Genomic DNA, 16372 nt, shown 5'->3' on the forward strand with positions numbered 1-16372 from the left:
AATACAATTAGATATTTATTCAAGCTGCCACAAATGGAACGGATAGCATTTCTACATTGCATTCTAACTTTACATATTGCCACTCTGTATATACCCCCTTACTGCAAAATAGGCAGGGAAATGGAAATAACGAAAAGAAAGAAGGCTCATAGCTCAACTGGTAGCCTATTCAAACGCCCCACTAGTGATTTCGGTGCCTGTTTGTCACATGAGTTATATCGCGAAACAGCTCCCAAAATTGAGAATCAAATCACGCCATCACGTAAGATTATCTGCAGCTACCATTTTCGTCTTTGGCTATGTCCTACAACCTGTACTTCGAAAAAATGTCTATTTGTCTTTCAGATAAAGGCAGTTTGCTTTGTCTACCACCACCATCTCTCTCGCGTCCCCCGTGATTCTTGTATGCTTCTTGTATGTGTCTGTACAATCCCTTTCCATGCAAACGCCCATTATTTTCTCTCTCTCTCTCTCTCATTCAAGACAGAAAAATGTAAACCAAAAAAAGACTACATATAAAAACAAAAGCACGTTTACCATTACTGTGCCTTACATGTTTCTAAACCGCATTATAAAAATTCCCTCTGTCCCCATCTCTCTCGCCTAGTGGAAAAACGCATGTTCATGCGGCTTTGGCTCTGGTAGGATATCATTTTCAAACTATGAGGGGGGATAAGTTAGCTTGCTAAATTCAGAAAGGGGTTTGAAGAATAGTGACCAATATTTATCGTGACTTACCTCCAAAAAGCTCGTTGCAGCAATAACAACCACCAGAGCATCAGCAAGTTCTTCAATCTTCTCCTCCAAGCGCTGGCCTTCATTCCCAGTACCGATGCCGGCGCTGCGCTTCAAGGCATGGCTCACGAGCATGCGATGGTCCGTAAGGAATTTGCGTCCCTGGGTCACATTGTTGTTGCCGCGGCTTAGGATGGCTGCGCCGATGATGCGGACAACCTTGGCCAGCAGATCGTAATGTTGTTCCAGGGCACGAGGGTTTGCTGCATCGATTTGCAGCTCAGGGTCGGCGGCAAAGAGACCGGAGTTTTCGAGGGAACGGAAAAGGTTGGCGTGGAGAATGTACTTGGCGCCGATGCGAGATTGAGCCAGCTGGAGGATGATGGCGAGGCGGGCGTTTTGGAAGTTTTGCTGGTCGGTATTGTCTAGAAATGACAAAGGTTAGCACGAGGATTAATATCACAAAATTGGAGGAGAAAACGTACTGGATGCAAAGACATCATGCCATTCTTGCATAATGTTCCGCAATGAGTCAATCAGGATGCCGATGAAATTCAACTTGTTCAGCGCCTCGACAACATAGCTCTTTCGTTCCTGGCTGTCCATGTGGACCAAGGCCCCCAGGAAGATCAGGGCAGAGGTCTGGCATGCCGGCTCTCCGCAATAGGCATCATCACAGACAACGTTAATAAGTCGCTCGCCATATACCTGTACAGTCTTAAAGGTCTTCGGACGGCTAGCAGCCAGAGGTCCATGATCCTCGGACATTCCAGCCAGATAGCGGTAGCAGATCTCGTAGTAAACTGATCTTAGTTGGGGTGAGCCTGCCCACTTGCCAATAGCCTGGAGACAGGTCTGGAAGAGCTGATACAGCTTATCACTGACCAAATTACCGATGGCTCCAGTGTTCTTGTCTTCAGTCGGGAGAGGTGAAAGGTCCAGCTTGAACAGCAATACCCTTGCTAGCTTGGCTAGCTCCAGAGCCTCGTCAGGACGGTCTGCGGCAAAGATCTCCAAGCTTGGCAAAATGGCTTGCAGTGCTTGAAGGAAGAATGACGTCTGCGCAGCGCCTTTGTAGTCGCAAGATTCTACCATGACAAGCAGCACTTTGATCCAGGATCGCAAGACTCGGAGGCAATGTGACCCAATTTGCTTCTGCCTATCGCAAGAGATGAGATATTCCATTATTAATGCCTCTTCTCTTTCGATGAGCGCCATATCATTGACTGCGATGACGACTCCCTGTTGCGCTTCGCCTCTCTTTAGTAAAAGAATCTCTCGAACACGATCTATATTGTAAATCTGGTTGGCGTCGGCGTCCTTCTCCAAGCAGCTGGTAAGATCCAAGTCCTTGTAGAATTGAATCGACGGCGGGGGAATCTCCCAAAACCCATCTGGCAGGAGGAAGTCAAACAAATCAAATACAGTTGGAGTTTGAATCGTCTCGTTGTTCTCTACAACAATTTGGCCGTTGAGAGCGTTGAATATGCGTCTCTTAACACCGGGCATGCGTGATTGGGCTATCTTGCAGAGTTCCATGGCAATATACTCCAAACTCATACTTCGCAGTGTCAGAAATTCAACCAGTGTCACGGCTCCATCACTCATCGGAAACTGTGGGTTTCCGACATTTTGGCCTTCCCACAGTAAGTCTGGTTGAATGACGGTCTCGCGGGTAAGAAGATGGAAGAGCAGTTCGTTTTCACGAAGTTCCCGGATAGCAATTGCTGATGATAGAGGTGAGGTCCAGAGAATGTTTAATATGCGCATCACACGAGATTTGATGGCAATTAGCCATTGTCTCATGCCAAGGGCATCGCTAGAAGGAGACTCTAGCAAGAGTCCCAGTATACTATGGAACAACGAGGTACGAGACGCAAAAGCACTGTTAACTTCTACCGAAACTGAATCCAGTCCGCATTTGAAACCAAGCAGCAAGTGTGCAATAGTCGGCTCTTTTGGCGTCGTTCGAAGACACTGGTATAAGAAATCCAGAATGTAGAGCTTTGTTATGTAGAGAGGAGATTCTGCCCCGCTGCCTGCCTCGAGGGGGGTCATTACTTCAGCGATGAATGCTCGTGATATGGCTTCGTGCTCTCCGTTCGCTTCCATTGCAACAATTGCCTTATTGCGATGGACATGACGACTACTCCCGGACCAAGCTGCGGTTATCTTGGATGATGATGACATCTTCTCTAACAATTTCAAGCAGGCCAAAGTCAAGTCAGGATGACCTATGCCACAGTATTTTCCTAGGTCAACGACTAGGTTTAATCTGGTCACCAGTCCATCCTGGAATGAAGCATACGCGGCATTCGCAACAGGCTGCCTGCGAGGGCCCGACTGGCTCTTGATCAATGGCCGAACAAGGTCGAGATAGGTTGTTTCGAGGTCAATAACCTTGGATACGACCTCGACAGCACGTAGCACACCCAAAATAAGTGGTGAGTCTGGAGTCGCATTTCCAATGTCGGTAGACTTTTGATGGATGGTATTGAATAGAGCCGTCATAACTTTATCGTTGAACATCCACTCCATCACCCTTGCGAAAGGATGCATCCTGACGTATGTCGCCAGATCGGTCGTTGAGACCAAAGAGTCGATGGCGATATTCGTTTCGTTTGCTAGAACCAGGAGATCTTCATTGAATGACGTTAGACAGGCAAGAATAAACTCCAGGCAGCTAAGACGCAGCACTCTTGTTTGATGAATATCCTGGAGATCCTGGATCTTGGATGAAAACACGAGGCCAATAACGAAATCGATATAAACCTCAATGCCGGGCGCTCGAGAACTAGCGCCGAGGTTTTCAGGGAATGGTAGACCATCGTTTAGCGGACTAGAGTCGCTTGCCGGAGTCACAAGTTCCAGCAAGAGCTTGATAAAAGATTCAGGGTCCTCGAAGCCATTACTCATTTCGTCAAAAATACGGTCCATCGATACCACTGGTGCTGGCTGCTGTGATCGTATCGAACCTGCAGTGGCTGCACCAACAACATAACCCCCTGAGATCCAATTCTCCAAACACCTCCACATTGCATGGTTTTCTTGAAGGCTCTTGCGGCTCACCAGAGCTTTCAAAGCCAAGAAGACGCAGCCACGCAACTGAGAAGGTATGGGGCTGCTGGCCAACTCGAATAGCATATCGACAAGATTATAGCCTGAATTTAGCAGCAGAAATTGCCTGGTAACCTCACTCTCGCTCGCCAATTTAGTAATAAGGCGTAGATAGCATTCAAGCATCATGGACGACTCAGGTTCGGTTTCTATGACATCAGCAGCAGGCTTTGCACCCCGGAATCTCACTGCTTGCGTTGGAGCAGGCTTTTGCTTTATTTTTTCTGAGAAGAAGTCAAGTTCTTTGAAAATTTGAGTCCAGGTCAGGGATTGTGTCCTTCTCATCTTTCCGGATGAATGATGGCCTTCGTCCAGAAGGAACTCATGTGCAGCGGTTGCACATTCGTCATTCACAGAAATAGCTTGAAGCATCTCGCAAAAGGCCGCAACTAGGGGTGTAGAAGCTCTTCTAGAAGCCCAATGCATAAATCCAGCGAGATTGCTGTCTGGATCTTGCCAAAAGTTTGAAGACGCTTCAGGCCTTCCCTCGTAGGCATACGCGATAATCAGTAGGAATCTCTCCAAATCCAAATCTTGTTCATGTGTCTGGCTGAGCTGGCGCTGCTCATCTTCTTCCACTCTAAGTTTTCGGAGAACATCAGGTAAGTTGGTTATAAAAGCATCGACAAAAACCTCCAACTGTGACATTAGACATAGCTGGAAGAAGCTCGAAAACTGGGTTCGCTCGGAGACTAAAGGTGATGATTTCCTTTGTAACCACTTGCGCATCCCAGCTCGGACGGAATCATGCCAGTCTGGGGATCTGATGTCCCCAGCTACCGACAGCATGAAATCAAACGCGCCATCCTTGAGGGAATCTAAGAACTGCTTTGACCTCTGGCGATCCTCTAAAGTTGAATTAGCTTAGTTCAAGTCAGGCAGCCATGAATGCTCATACCTTCATCCAAATTAGTGCCTGGTGGTATGGCAGATTCGGGAGGATCATCTAGATACCATCCACTGTATTCTGCAAGCCACCATGCACGAACTGTTGCATGTAAAAAGGGAAGCGGCCAAGTCGAGTCGTCTGCAGGAGGGAAGATTTTTCTATTAATCTCTCTACCCTGCCTCAGGTCGTAGCCTCCCTCAGATGATGCGAAAACAGACATATAGGCGCCGATTGCTGGGACAAGGTGGACTATTATTTAGAGTAGATTTGCATTAGCTAGGCCATCCACATCATTGATTTCTAAACATGTCAACACTTACCTAATAGCGTGTCATACTTGTCCCATCTCTTCAATACGGAGATAAATTCTAGAAAATCTGGTGTTTCGGCTTGTCCCTTATCGATACATTCGCACAAGATGACGCCCAGAGCCTCATGCTGCTGAAGTAGGCTCACGCGAGAGAATTCCACGGTTTCCAGTTCCTCTGGCAGATCATCCGTGGGCACGTTTCCTAGGGTCTGAGCAGCCGTCATTTTTTCTCCCAGCTTTTGCAACCATGTTTTGATTTCCGCCATCGCGCGTAAACATCTCGGCGCAAGACGCTTTGAGGCGTCAGAGGTTCTTCGTAGTACACGGGTATCGACATAGACTTTGATGGTCTCCAACGCGTTCGGTTCTTCTCCATCATAATCCATATTGTTCAATTCTAAAAACAGCCTGAAAGAGTCTAACACGTATTTCCGTTGTTGGTGGAATCGAATCACGGCACATTCGAGGAGCGATCGTCCTAGCACCGAGACGTCATCTTGAGAATCGAGGAGGTATCTGACAGCGTCCAACTCGTCAAGATCGATCTCGTCTGATATGGCAAAAACATCTTGTTGAAATCTGTCGTTCAACGAATACTCGTTGCCGTCAATTGAAACCTTGCCTAGATGTTGTAAGCTGATGTCGTGCCTTTCATGGTCAGTAGATGAAGCATCATACCACTCTTCACCGCGCTGCGGCTCTTTTCATTCTTCTTCGGGCGCTCCCATAGCCTCTCCAGCTCTTTCTCAAAGATTTCGAAAAGAAGTTCATTGCTCAGGTTGTCAGAGCTGCTGCCACCACCGCTGCTCAGCGTCAGCAGCTCGCGGTGGAGGGCCTGGAGGGCATCTAATGTCGTAATCTCGGCCATAGTGGCAATCGCAAGCTATCGCATATTGGAATTAGAATATGTCGCTATAAGGGGAGCCGCCCAGAAGCTCCCAACGCGTAAATCGGTGCGCGGCCGTAAGAAAACGGCAGTGTTGGTGGATTGGAGCTTCTGGATTGTTACGATTTTGGGAGATTTGCAGCCTTGTCTTTTGGCAGTTTGGGCAGGCGGTGAAGATTTTGCCGCGATGCAGCTCGCAGCCCGTTCAAGTAAATAAAGCTAGTCAAGGCGCCTCAGAACTGCAGGCCACTCTAGGCAGTAGTGGGCCATTGCAACATGGGGAGCCAAAGAGTTGCTAGAGTGAATTATTCCTGTTAATTGAGCATAAAAAGTTGTCCTGCTCTCGTTTACAAGACGGTTTTTTTTTTCCGGTTTATGTTAAAGAAGAAATATTTCTTTTTTTGTGATGACTCTTGTCGCGACCACTCATTCGTTATTACGGAGTACAGTTCTGTTTATGCACTTTGATCGCGACGCGAACTGAAGTGCATCTTATATGTCTATATATCTAATACGCATCAACTGGAGTCTCAAATAGCATCATTTACTGAATTTAAGATTTTGCGACTTGAGTTTTCGCCATGGCCTCTCATGGACAGAGCGTCATGGATTTGGCGAGTGCGTTTATCCTACCTACTCTTATGTGAAGCTTGCTAATCGTTACTACAGGGAAAGTGAAGTCAGGCCCCGTCAAAGAACAGGAGAAATCTGTAGATAGTATGTGAACATTTCTGTTCGTATTCATTTGATAAATGGTATTAACGTCTATCTCAAGGCCTGGCTCAGCTTTTGAATCCTCGGAATGCATCTACGAATCTGTACGGCTGACTTCCCCGTATTAATGACCTTTCATAGCGCTAACATTCTGTCCAGCTCTGACCTAGGAGATAAAAGTTATCACGAAATATTTGAAGCCATATTCGCCTTTGTACTTAAGGAAAAGCCAGGTTACTATGATAAGAAAAAATCACAGGGGCCTGTCGCAACCCGATTGTCGAAATGCGCCGTCGCAGTTAGGATGGCAGCAAGTCGCGGTGCCTCCAAGATAGGACGGAAGACGTTGCTCGCTGCCATAGATCACATCACCCAAACCTTGCCTGGCCCTGATAATGACTTTGTACGGCCGCTGCTTCACGATTATGTCAAGGCCCTAACGGAACTTATATCTCGACAAGTCAACGCCGAGCTCTTGGCCAGAAAGAGTGCAGAAACTTGGCAAGACTGCGTTGATTTGTTTCTAGATATTGCTCTTAACATTCTCCCAAATGAGGCAAACACAGCTTCGTCACCTCACGCAGCAAGGTCTTCCCCCGCACCAACTGCCTCTTCATCTCGATCTATGCCTCGGTCAAATTCGTCTCTGCAAGTCCAGCGCCACACTGCACCGGGAGAGGGAGGCCCATTGAAGGATACCCTTGAAGGCCTCTTTTACCTGGTGTCGGCAGCCAATGCCCCTATACTTCAACGAATGCAAGATATTACAGACCTTGCCCTGAGGATACTGAGTATCAAGCATCTCAGCTTGGGTTCTACGCAGACGCTCTGCTTCTCAATTATCAACACTGTCTTTCGTGCAATTGAAGCAGACAACCTGGACGATGCGATTACGTTGGCAAAAAATGTTTTGCCCCATATGGGCTACTGGTGGCGCCCAGAAAAAGCCTCTCAGGACGAACTCATCAAAGGCCTAAGGAATGAGATATTACGGGGGGTAATCCTCATGCACCTACATTTTGAGCATCTCGCAGTCAATCTTGGGGATAAAATCGTACGCAGTGAATTGGAAAACCTAGTGGACCCTTTATGGCAAGAGTATTCTAGGCGAGGTGAAGCGTTCCGGCTGCAGCTTAGTGATCTGACCTTTGGTCCCTCAGCTTCAGGAGGACAAGCTATGCAACTTGGTCTATTAAGGCTACGGCCTCACAACGTTGAAGGAGAGAGCCACTGGGCCGTTATACAAAATCTCGCTTACTTGGAAGCCATTTTACTGCGTTCTAAAAAGGATGTCGCGGACCAAGATGTGGAGCATAGAGAGCAGCCTCGCAAGAGGAGACGAATTCAGCAAGATCCAAATTCTATCAGAGTCAAACTAAAGTCAGAAGACGCTGGCATTGTTCGGACTGCCTTACAGCTAGTACCGTTCATGCTAGCGACCAATACTCTGAGCCATAGCGAGATCGATGAGCTTCTTGGAGACCTCGCTCACTTTGCCGGAGGCAAAAACACCATCACAGCATCTTGGGCTCTGATTGCTTGCGCTAGGTAATATGAACCGCTACTCACCTTTACTCTGTACTAACATTCTATAGCTGTGCATTATGGTCCAAAGAGTGCCGACTCCAACAGGACACATGGAAGCAAATATGGCATTCGGCTGCCCGGTCAATCAGCCTAGCAGCGACGAGTCGCGCTGCGTGCCTTTTGATACATTGCGTTATTGAAACTGACATACTGCCATATCATAATCTAGCAGACGACATCAACAACATTATTACAACAGCTGATATCAATGGACCAGGCGTCATATGTGACACGTCTCTTGCGTTAATGTCGCATTTATATCACGTTCGTAACTCCAGGCTGCCCAGCGCAAGTCAGAGTACATCAAGCTACATCATCAGATGGATTTTTTTGCGATGGAATCCGAGTATGTTATAATCCCGAAACAGTATGCGGCATCAACTAATTAAAGAATGATAGGCGAACTGGCATACTCATCGTTCCAATCTGCTCATGTACGACCTATTGACCTCGTTAACCTTTTACATCTGTGCTGCGGAGCCCAGCCCCTCAGTACAAGTCGCCAAGATATTGTATCTGGTGGTTTTCTGGGCGAGGCATGGATATCCCAGCGAGAGATTGGAGAGTTCAATGAATACCTCCTCTTGTTAGGGCATGAGACAGCTGATATCATCTCTCACGAATGTTGCTATTTCTCAACTAAGGAAGCTCTGCCTCTCACAGCAGATACTAGCATCTTCTTTACCATGAAAAAGATTGTCTTAGAACTTCTTTATCCAAAACTCGAAGAGCTGAAAGAGTTGTGTACCTCGTGGACCAAAAGAGCTAGCGATGGCGGGAGCCAGATTTCAGCTAATCGATTTCAAAGCCTCATGTCTGCATGCATAGTAGGAACACTGTTGATGCCCCATCTTAACGACCTGAATTCTACTCAGTCATCTTCTATGGAAGCGCTCTTATTAGATTTAGCTGAGAGAGCTCTTTCAGCCGCCCTGCGTTCAGTCGAGCCTACAACATTCATTGGTTTGACCCTGAAAGAGCTAAGATCATGCATACCCGAAATTAACACCGCAAATTTGAGCCAGTTATTTGGGCAGAGCTCAGGCATTGTCAACCTTCTTTCCAAGATTTCTGAAATCATAGAACAGCGACAATCAAGTCAGCACTCGGGAGGCCACGCAGATTTCATGGACATAGACGATGACTTTGATTCTTCTAACAACCAAGCTATGTCTTCATCGAACACTTATTCGGTCCCAAGGCACAATGCCCAGCTCAGCCTGGATGCTCAAGCGTTTTATATGGATACGCGACTTCGATTAGTCTTCCTGAGACTCATTAATCAGGATAGGAGCCAACTGGGCTTATTGCCTAATTCATTTGTTGATGATCTCTTGGCACGGTCTGATGATGAGTTCCTTTCGTGCCAGCGTCTCTTGATAGAGATCGTCAGATCTGACCTCGTTATTACTACGGAAGCATCATTGGCGATTATCGAGAGGCTTGGAAAAATAGTAGGGAATCCAGAGTATCAATCATGCGAGGTCGCCCAAACCACCTGTATTGAGGTAATCGACGGCCTCAGCAGCGTCTGGCTCCAAGATAACCAAAACCTTGCAGATATGGTTGGCGACCTGTATGTTCATTTCATCAAAGTCTGCTTTCCTTCTAATATTCTCTCTCCAAAGACTCAAATGTCACTTGCTCGTTTATTATTCACTCTGCTACGAGTTAACCCAGAGTATGGAAAAAAGCTGAAGCTTGAATCATGCCGAACCTCTCTGCTCTTAATAATGAAGAAGGGTTACATGAAAGTCAAATGTTTTATTGCAGAAAGAATAGCCGATATATTCGAGCTATATATTTTGATGCTGCACGAAGACGTTTTTCTGGATATTCTGGATAACCTCCCGACAGACGCTGAGAATAAGGCGGGCATCGCTTTCCGCCTTCTCGTACTATCCAAGATAGCTTGCAGCTGGCCCACTCTCCTGAGAAGGTGTACCTATCATATTTTTGAAACTCCAGGCAACATATCTCAATCGGCCGACTATGCAAAACGATGTTTAGCGGATATCTCCATTGTTCTGAACCTCAAGACGCCGGCAGAGCTCTTTCAGTTATTCTCTCGTCAACTTCTATATACTTGGCTAGAAGTCAATACAGTGGAAAACATTCCTTATTCGATCTTTGGATATACTAGCCTTGGAGAACTGTTGAAATCTGCACAGGCGGAAGCAATCGGGCTAGCAACAATGCGAGGACAGGATGCTGCAAGCGCAGAAATAGCTCGCCTAGTCGGCATACCAGAAACCCAACTTATCCAACAGAACTTTGCAACGTCGTTAGCATACGGCTTATTACATACACTGACAGAGCAAGCAAGCCAAGACAAGACAAAGGGGGGAGAGAAGACAAAGGCGGAAGAAAAAGCAAGAGGGGAAGATCGCATAAAGGGAAAGCTAGGTTCCAAAATATTTATTGATTCAGCCTATACTCATTTCATCGACATTGTTGCCCTCTTCTTCGACCTAATTGACCAAGAAGACTCTATCGAAAAAGTCTTCTTAAGACAAGCACACCTCAAATATGCAGGCGAAAATATGGCAGCGATCAAGGCAATTGCACATTCGCCAGCTATTCTCCCGCCAAATCAGCAGCCCATGTTCAGAGCAAAATTTGTATTCAACGAAATTGTCCGCCTTTGTCAAAGCACTGAGTTTCAGTTTCAAGACCTTTGGACTCCGGCCGTCGTGGCTGCGATTGCTCGAAAGCTATTCAATACAGTACACCCTGCACTTGGCTCACTCCACGCATGCTCTGTTCTTCGCAAAGTGAGGATACTAGTGTGCTTAGCCGGACCAGTTGCTTGGGAGTCATACTGCTTAGAAATGCTATTGACCTCCATTCGAAGCTTCATTGTGGATTCCGAATGCGCAGATGATGCTCTGGGGATTAGCCAGTATTTACTTTCCCGGGGGAAAATATACTTAGCCCAAGTTCCCTCATTCCTTGCTGGCTATTCTCTGTCAGCTTTGGCATCGCTTAGAGTCTTCCTTGAATCCAGTCAGTCGAGTACTACACAAGAGAGCCAATTCAAGGCTACCATGAGCAAGGCGCAAAAGTTTCACGAGTGGTTTAGTCAGTATCTAGCAGATTATACCTCTCCGAGATTCGAAAGCCAGCCACAAAATGACTTATTCAAATCCATCACTATGTCGGCATCTCATATACGGTCTTCTGGTAATGCGGAGAAAAATACATCAGAAAGCAAGCTTCTATTGGATATCCTGAACGATGAAATAGCGGGAAGCCAGCTCCTCAATGAGTCTTCACGACAGCTTGCCCTTGGTCTTCTCTGTGGCGATTTTATGATCCCGACACATATTAAAAATGATGTTTTGGAAAGTGACCAGCATGCTATTAACCATGCTTCAGCGGTGTGGAAAAGCTGTGGAGCTCAAAATCTCAGCGAAAATTATTTGGCCTGGGCAGGGCGAGTTGTTGGTCGTTCATTTCTAGCATCTGGAAGCATCCCCGATGACATATTAAGGGAGACACGACTCGACCAATATGAGAAGATAGCGCCGGGGCCCCATGGATCCGAAATGGGACTCTTACATCTCCTGCAAGACCTTACAACGAATCCAGACTCTGTCACTGCAGGATTGGCTGAAGCTACATTACGGACTGCAATATCACGAGCAGTTGTAGAAGATGATGCTCCACTTGTCACAGCGGGCCAGCGAAGTCTGTCCGAGTCGCTTTTCCTTGCATCACAATGGGGATCGTACAGGACTCCCCCTTCGGAAACTACTCCGGCAGACGGCAATCAATTTTCGTGGACTGAAGATATCGCATCGCAAAATTGGTTACCTCGTTTGAGTGCATATCTTGCACATTCAGTTCCAAGTTCAATCCTTCTTGCAGTTCTGTCATCGGCACTCCTGAATGTCAAGGGATTCGCTGAGAAATCCTTTCCCTTCATTGTTCACCTGGTGCTCTACTTCCAACTAGAGCAGCAACAGGCGACTAAAAAGTTGCTGTCAAACGCTATGAAACAATGGCTAGGATCAACTGACCAGGCAGCCAAAGAGAACATCAAACTATTGATCAACACGGTTCTTTATCTTAGGACGCAAGAATACCCTAAGGAGTCATCTATAGTAGATCGACTGCATTGGTTGGATATAGACTACGCCCTAGCAGCAGCATCCGCAACTCGATGTGGGATGGACAAGACAGCTCTCCTCTTTGCCGAGATAGCCGCCTCAGAGTCATCCCGCACATCCCGAAGGACTTCTGTCGCCAAAGAAGCCGATATGAATGAAACTCTATTGGCAATTTTTGAGAATATCGATGATCCAGATGCGTACTATGGCTTAACGGAGGAAGCAAGCTTATCGAGCGTCCTGTCTCGTTTGGAATACGAGCAAGCTGGCACAAAGAATCTAGCTTTTCGAGGCGCTCAGTATGATAGTCATATTCGCCTACAACAAAATACTTCGGAATCTGACGCTCATGTACTCGTTAAGACATTGGGTACGCTGGGATTGGCTGGTTTGTCGCATTCTCTAATGCAGACACAACAGAATCTCGGTTCGACTGCAGCCTCCATAGAAAGCACATTTCAGACTGCTCGAAGACTTGAAATATGGAATCTTCCCGTGCCAGCTGCAAGTGACCATCATGCCGTTGTCACTTATAAAGCATACCAGACTATGCAACAGGCAACAAGTATGGCAGCGGTCCGGACAGCTATTTATGACGGTTTTGCTCGTACAATGAAGAGTCTGGTTGGAGATAGTCGCAATGCAACGGCACTAAGAAGCCGCCTTGGGGCTTTGGGGGCGCTTTCTGAATTGGATGAGATCTTGAATATTTCAGATGTGGCTGATCTGGAGGGCCACATGAGCCAGTTTCAGATGCGCAGCCAATGGATGAAGAGCGGCTTGTAAGTCTTCTTTCCCCCCCCCTTTTTTTCCCCAACAGTGAAGCTACGGCTACTAATTCACGTACAGATACGACGATGTCAGCCAAATCCTCTCTTGTCGAGGAACAACGATGAGCTTGTTTAGCCAGCGTGCATTGTTTCTGGGATATACCACATTTCCATTAGCACTAATTAGGCAAACGGAAGTTAAATCGATGCTTCTCGCATCAAGTATTTATCGATATCATCAGGCCACACAAGAATCGTTGAATATTTCGACAGCTCTGAACGACCTTATCAAGCCATGCGAAGCTTTGGGTACTCATGTTGATGTGGCTGTTACCATTGAAGTGGCCAACTCCTTATGGGACTACGGAGAAATGAGTTCATCGATTAAAATGCTTCAAGGCATTGACAATGTTACAGCGCTCAAAAAGCAAGGGATACCTGTGAGCCGATCTGACCTTCTTTCGAAAATTGGCCATAGGATGTCTGTCGCACGCCTGGAGAAGCCCCGAGATATCCAGAAGAAATACCTAGAGCCAGCGCTCAAGGATCTCAGGGGTGGCGTTGCAGTAAAAGGAGCAGGCCTGGTGTTTCATCAATTTGCTGTGTTTTGTGACGAGCAGCTTCAAGATCAAGACAGCTTGGCGGATCTCAAACGTTTACAAAGCTTGAAGAAGGGCAAGAATGACGAAGTGGAAGATCTAAAGTTACTTATCTCAAGCACTAAAGATTCACAGCTCAGAGCCAAATACACGCATGTTCTTTCAAAAGAAAAGCAGTGGCTCGATCTCGATGAGCAAGAGCTACGTCGTGTTGAAACGACCCGCAATGAATTTGTTCGCCTGAGTCTAGAAAATTATCTACTCTCACTCGCTTCTTCAGATGAACATGATAACGATGCCTTGCGATTCACAGCACTGTGGTTCGAAAGATCAGATGACGATGCGACAAATAAAGCGGTGAGCTGGCATCTCGCTAAAGTACCAACAGCCAAATTTGCAGGCCTCATGAGCCAGCTCACATCACGGCTTCAAAACCAAGATGTGACGTTCCAACAGCTCCTCGCAGATTTGGTTTACAATATTTGCGTAGACCATCCATACCATGGCATGTATCACATCTGGTCTAGCACCAAAGCGAGAGTACAGCAGAAGGACGAGGTCGCAATTCTTCGCGTTAAGGCCAACGAGAAGATTGCACAAAGGCTTGCAAGCACAAAGGCTGTCGCTGATGTGTGGGTGTCGACTGACAAAACAAGCAAATACTATCATGGCCTTGCTCTAGATAGAGATCCTGCAAAGTACAAGTCCGGAGCAAAAGTTGCGTTGAAAGATTCCACGGCAGCCAAGAATTTGGTGACCTACCTAACCAAATTTCACATACCTCCGCCGACAATGCATATCGAAGTCAATGCGAACAAGGATTACTCTGGAGTACCCATGATCTCGAGGCTTGAACCGACAATGACAATCGCCTCTGGAGTGAGTGCGCCGAAAATCATCACTGCTATTGGAACAGATGGCTTGAAATATAAGCAGCTGGTAAAGGGAGGCCAAGACGATCTTCGCCAAGACGCTATCATGGAGCAAGTTTTCGCGGCTGTCTCGTCTCTGCTGAAGCTTCATAGAGCTACCCGCCAGAGGAATCTGGGCATTCGAACATACAAAGTACTTCCGCTTACGGCCTCCTCTGGGCTGATCGAGTTTGTCCGTGACACAATTCCCCTACACGAATTTCTCATGCCAGCACATGAACGGTATAATCCTCGTGATCTTAAGGGCACACAGTGCAGAAAAGAGATATTCAACGTCCAGAATAGGACGGTAGAGCAGCGTATCAGTACCTACAGGAAAGTCACTGAAAGATTTCAGCCTGTTATGCGATATTTCTTCATGGAGTACTTTGTGGATCCTGACGAGTGGTTCGCAAGAAGACTAGCATACACGCGAAGTACAGCAGCTATATCGATGCTTGGTCATGTACTGGGCTTGGGTGACCGTCACGGCCATAATATTCTTCTGGACACCAAGACTGGAGAAGCTGTCCATATTGATCTGGGTATCGCGTTTGAGACAGGCAGGATCTTGCCTGTGCCGGAGCTTGTGCCTTTCCGCCTTACTCGAGATATTGTGGATGGCATGGGAATAGCAAAGACCGAGGGCGTGTTCCGTCGTTGCTGCGAATTTACTCTTGACGCTCTTCGAGAGGAACAGTATTCAATCATGACGATTCTAGATGTCTTGCGGTACGATCCTCTGTATAGCTGGTCAGTCTCGCCGGTGAGATTGGCCAAGCTGCAAAAGGCTCGTCAGGATGGTGATGGGGCGATTGACGACGCGGTTCCAGCAGACGTGGATCCAAAGAAGGGGAAGAATCCTGCAGGTCGTCTGAATGAGCCGTCTGAAGGCGATCGAGCCTTGGAAGTTGTGAGGAAGAAGCTTTCAAAGACATTGAGTGTGACTGCCATGGTCAATGATCTTATAAACCAAGCAACGGACGAACGAAACCTTGCAGTATTGTATTCTGGTACGTGTAGTTGAAACTTTCCGTGGTATTTAAAATTTTTGCTGGATCTATACTGACTTTGTATCATAGGATGGGCGGCATATGCGTAAATGACGGGACATATATGTTAATATGAGTGGGTGTAGGGGCTCACTGTTGATAAATACGAATCAGTGGCGGTGGTGAGGTTGGGTGGTATGAGATATGGAAAGGGGCTAGACTGTACAATACTTGATATGGATAGTGTGATATATTGGTGATTTGACACAACGAAGTACGCGGGGATAAATGGTATGCAGATTGTTCTACTTTGAATTATATAGCAGCAATGGCTTGGTAGCTAGTATATGAGAACAGTATCATAACTCTCTATATACTTACGCAAATACTCATACCTATAAATAACATAAAGTTGGAGGCCAATAGTTTGTGACTGTCAGAGAAGCCGTTGATAAAACTCTAAGCTATGGATCTGCTCAAAGGCGATTTAACCATAACCTAGAACCTACAATACCACAGCATGCACCGCTTATTAATAGAACTGCAGCGCCATAAGAGGCCCGCTATGGCGCGTCGTAGGCGCTAAGCGCGCCCTGGAGACGGCTGGTAATCAAATTTCCTTATCGCGGGGAGTGTCCTCCATCCGCCCATCCATCATGACATAATAATAGCCACTTCCCAAACCTCGACCCAAAAACCGCAAGTCCAGTCCCACTTCCGATTATTTGATATCCCCCGGCCATTACGCAT

The 16372-nt window shown here is 46.8% G+C and overlaps 2 protein-coding genes across 2 annotated transcripts; one reads left to right on the forward strand and one right to left on the reverse strand.

The window, feature by feature from the left end:
* Positions 1-561: 561 nt before the first annotated feature.
* On the reverse strand, positions 562-6120 carry GGI43DRAFT_364749 (nucleoporin Nup186/Nup192/Nup205). The gene is made up of 6 exons (XM_083202441.1): positions 5730-6120; positions 5062-5673; positions 4751-4990; positions 1221-4700; positions 739-1160; positions 562-660 (listed from the first exon to the last, which is right to left on the reverse strand). The coding sequence occupies exons 1-6, from the start codon at positions 5917-5919 to the stop codon at positions 604-606; spliced, it is 5001 nt and encodes a 1666-aa protein (XP_083061380.1). The 5' UTR covers positions 5920-6120; the 3' UTR covers positions 562-603.
* An 80-nt stretch (positions 6121-6200) lies between these two features.
* On the forward strand, positions 6201-16044 carry GGI43DRAFT_403696 (DNA-binding protein kinase TEL1 domain-containing protein). The gene is made up of 8 exons (XM_083205819.1): positions 6201-6555; positions 6607-6654; positions 6713-6755; positions 6811-8199; positions 8247-8584; positions 8638-13132; positions 13200-15643; positions 15713-16044. Exons 1-8 carry the CDS (start codon positions 6519-6521, stop codon positions 15730-15732), a joined length of 8814 nt encoding a protein of 2937 aa, XP_083061381.1. The 5' UTR covers positions 6201-6518; the 3' UTR covers positions 15733-16044.
* The last annotated feature ends 328 nt before the right edge of the window (positions 16045-16372 follow it).

Source organism: Trichoderma evansii (genome assembly GCF_050947405.1).
Source record: "Trichoderma evansii strain SZMC 28006 chromosome Unknown GGI43scaffold_8, whole genome shotgun sequence".
NCBI lineage: Eukaryota > Fungi > Ascomycota > Sordariomycetes > Hypocreales > Hypocreaceae > Trichoderma > Trichoderma evansii.

Coding starts and splice junctions, on each gene's coding strand:
- GGI43DRAFT_364749 (XM_083202441.1), bottom strand. CDS start 5,919: ATGGCCGAGATTACGACATTAGATGCCCTCCAGGCCCTCCACCGCGAG. Junction 5,674..5,729: donor CCGCAGCGCGGTGAAGAGTG/GTATGATGCTTC, acceptor TACAACATCTAG/GCAAGGTTTCAATTGACGGC. Junction 4,991..5,061: donor CAAGTATGACACGCTATTAG/GTAAGTGTTGAC, acceptor TCTAAATAATAG/TCCACCTTGTCCCAGCAATC.
- GGI43DRAFT_403696 (XM_083205819.1), top strand. CDS start 6,519: ATGGCCTCTCATGGACAGAGCGTCATGGATTTGGCGA. Junction 6,655..6,712: donor ACAGGAGAAATCTGTAGATA/GTATGTGAACAT, acceptor GTCTATCTCAAG/GCCTGGCTCAGCTTTTGAAT. Junction 15,644..15,712: donor CCTTGCAGTATTGTATTCTG/GTACGTGTAGTT, acceptor TTTGTATCATAG/GATGGGCGGCATATGCGTAA.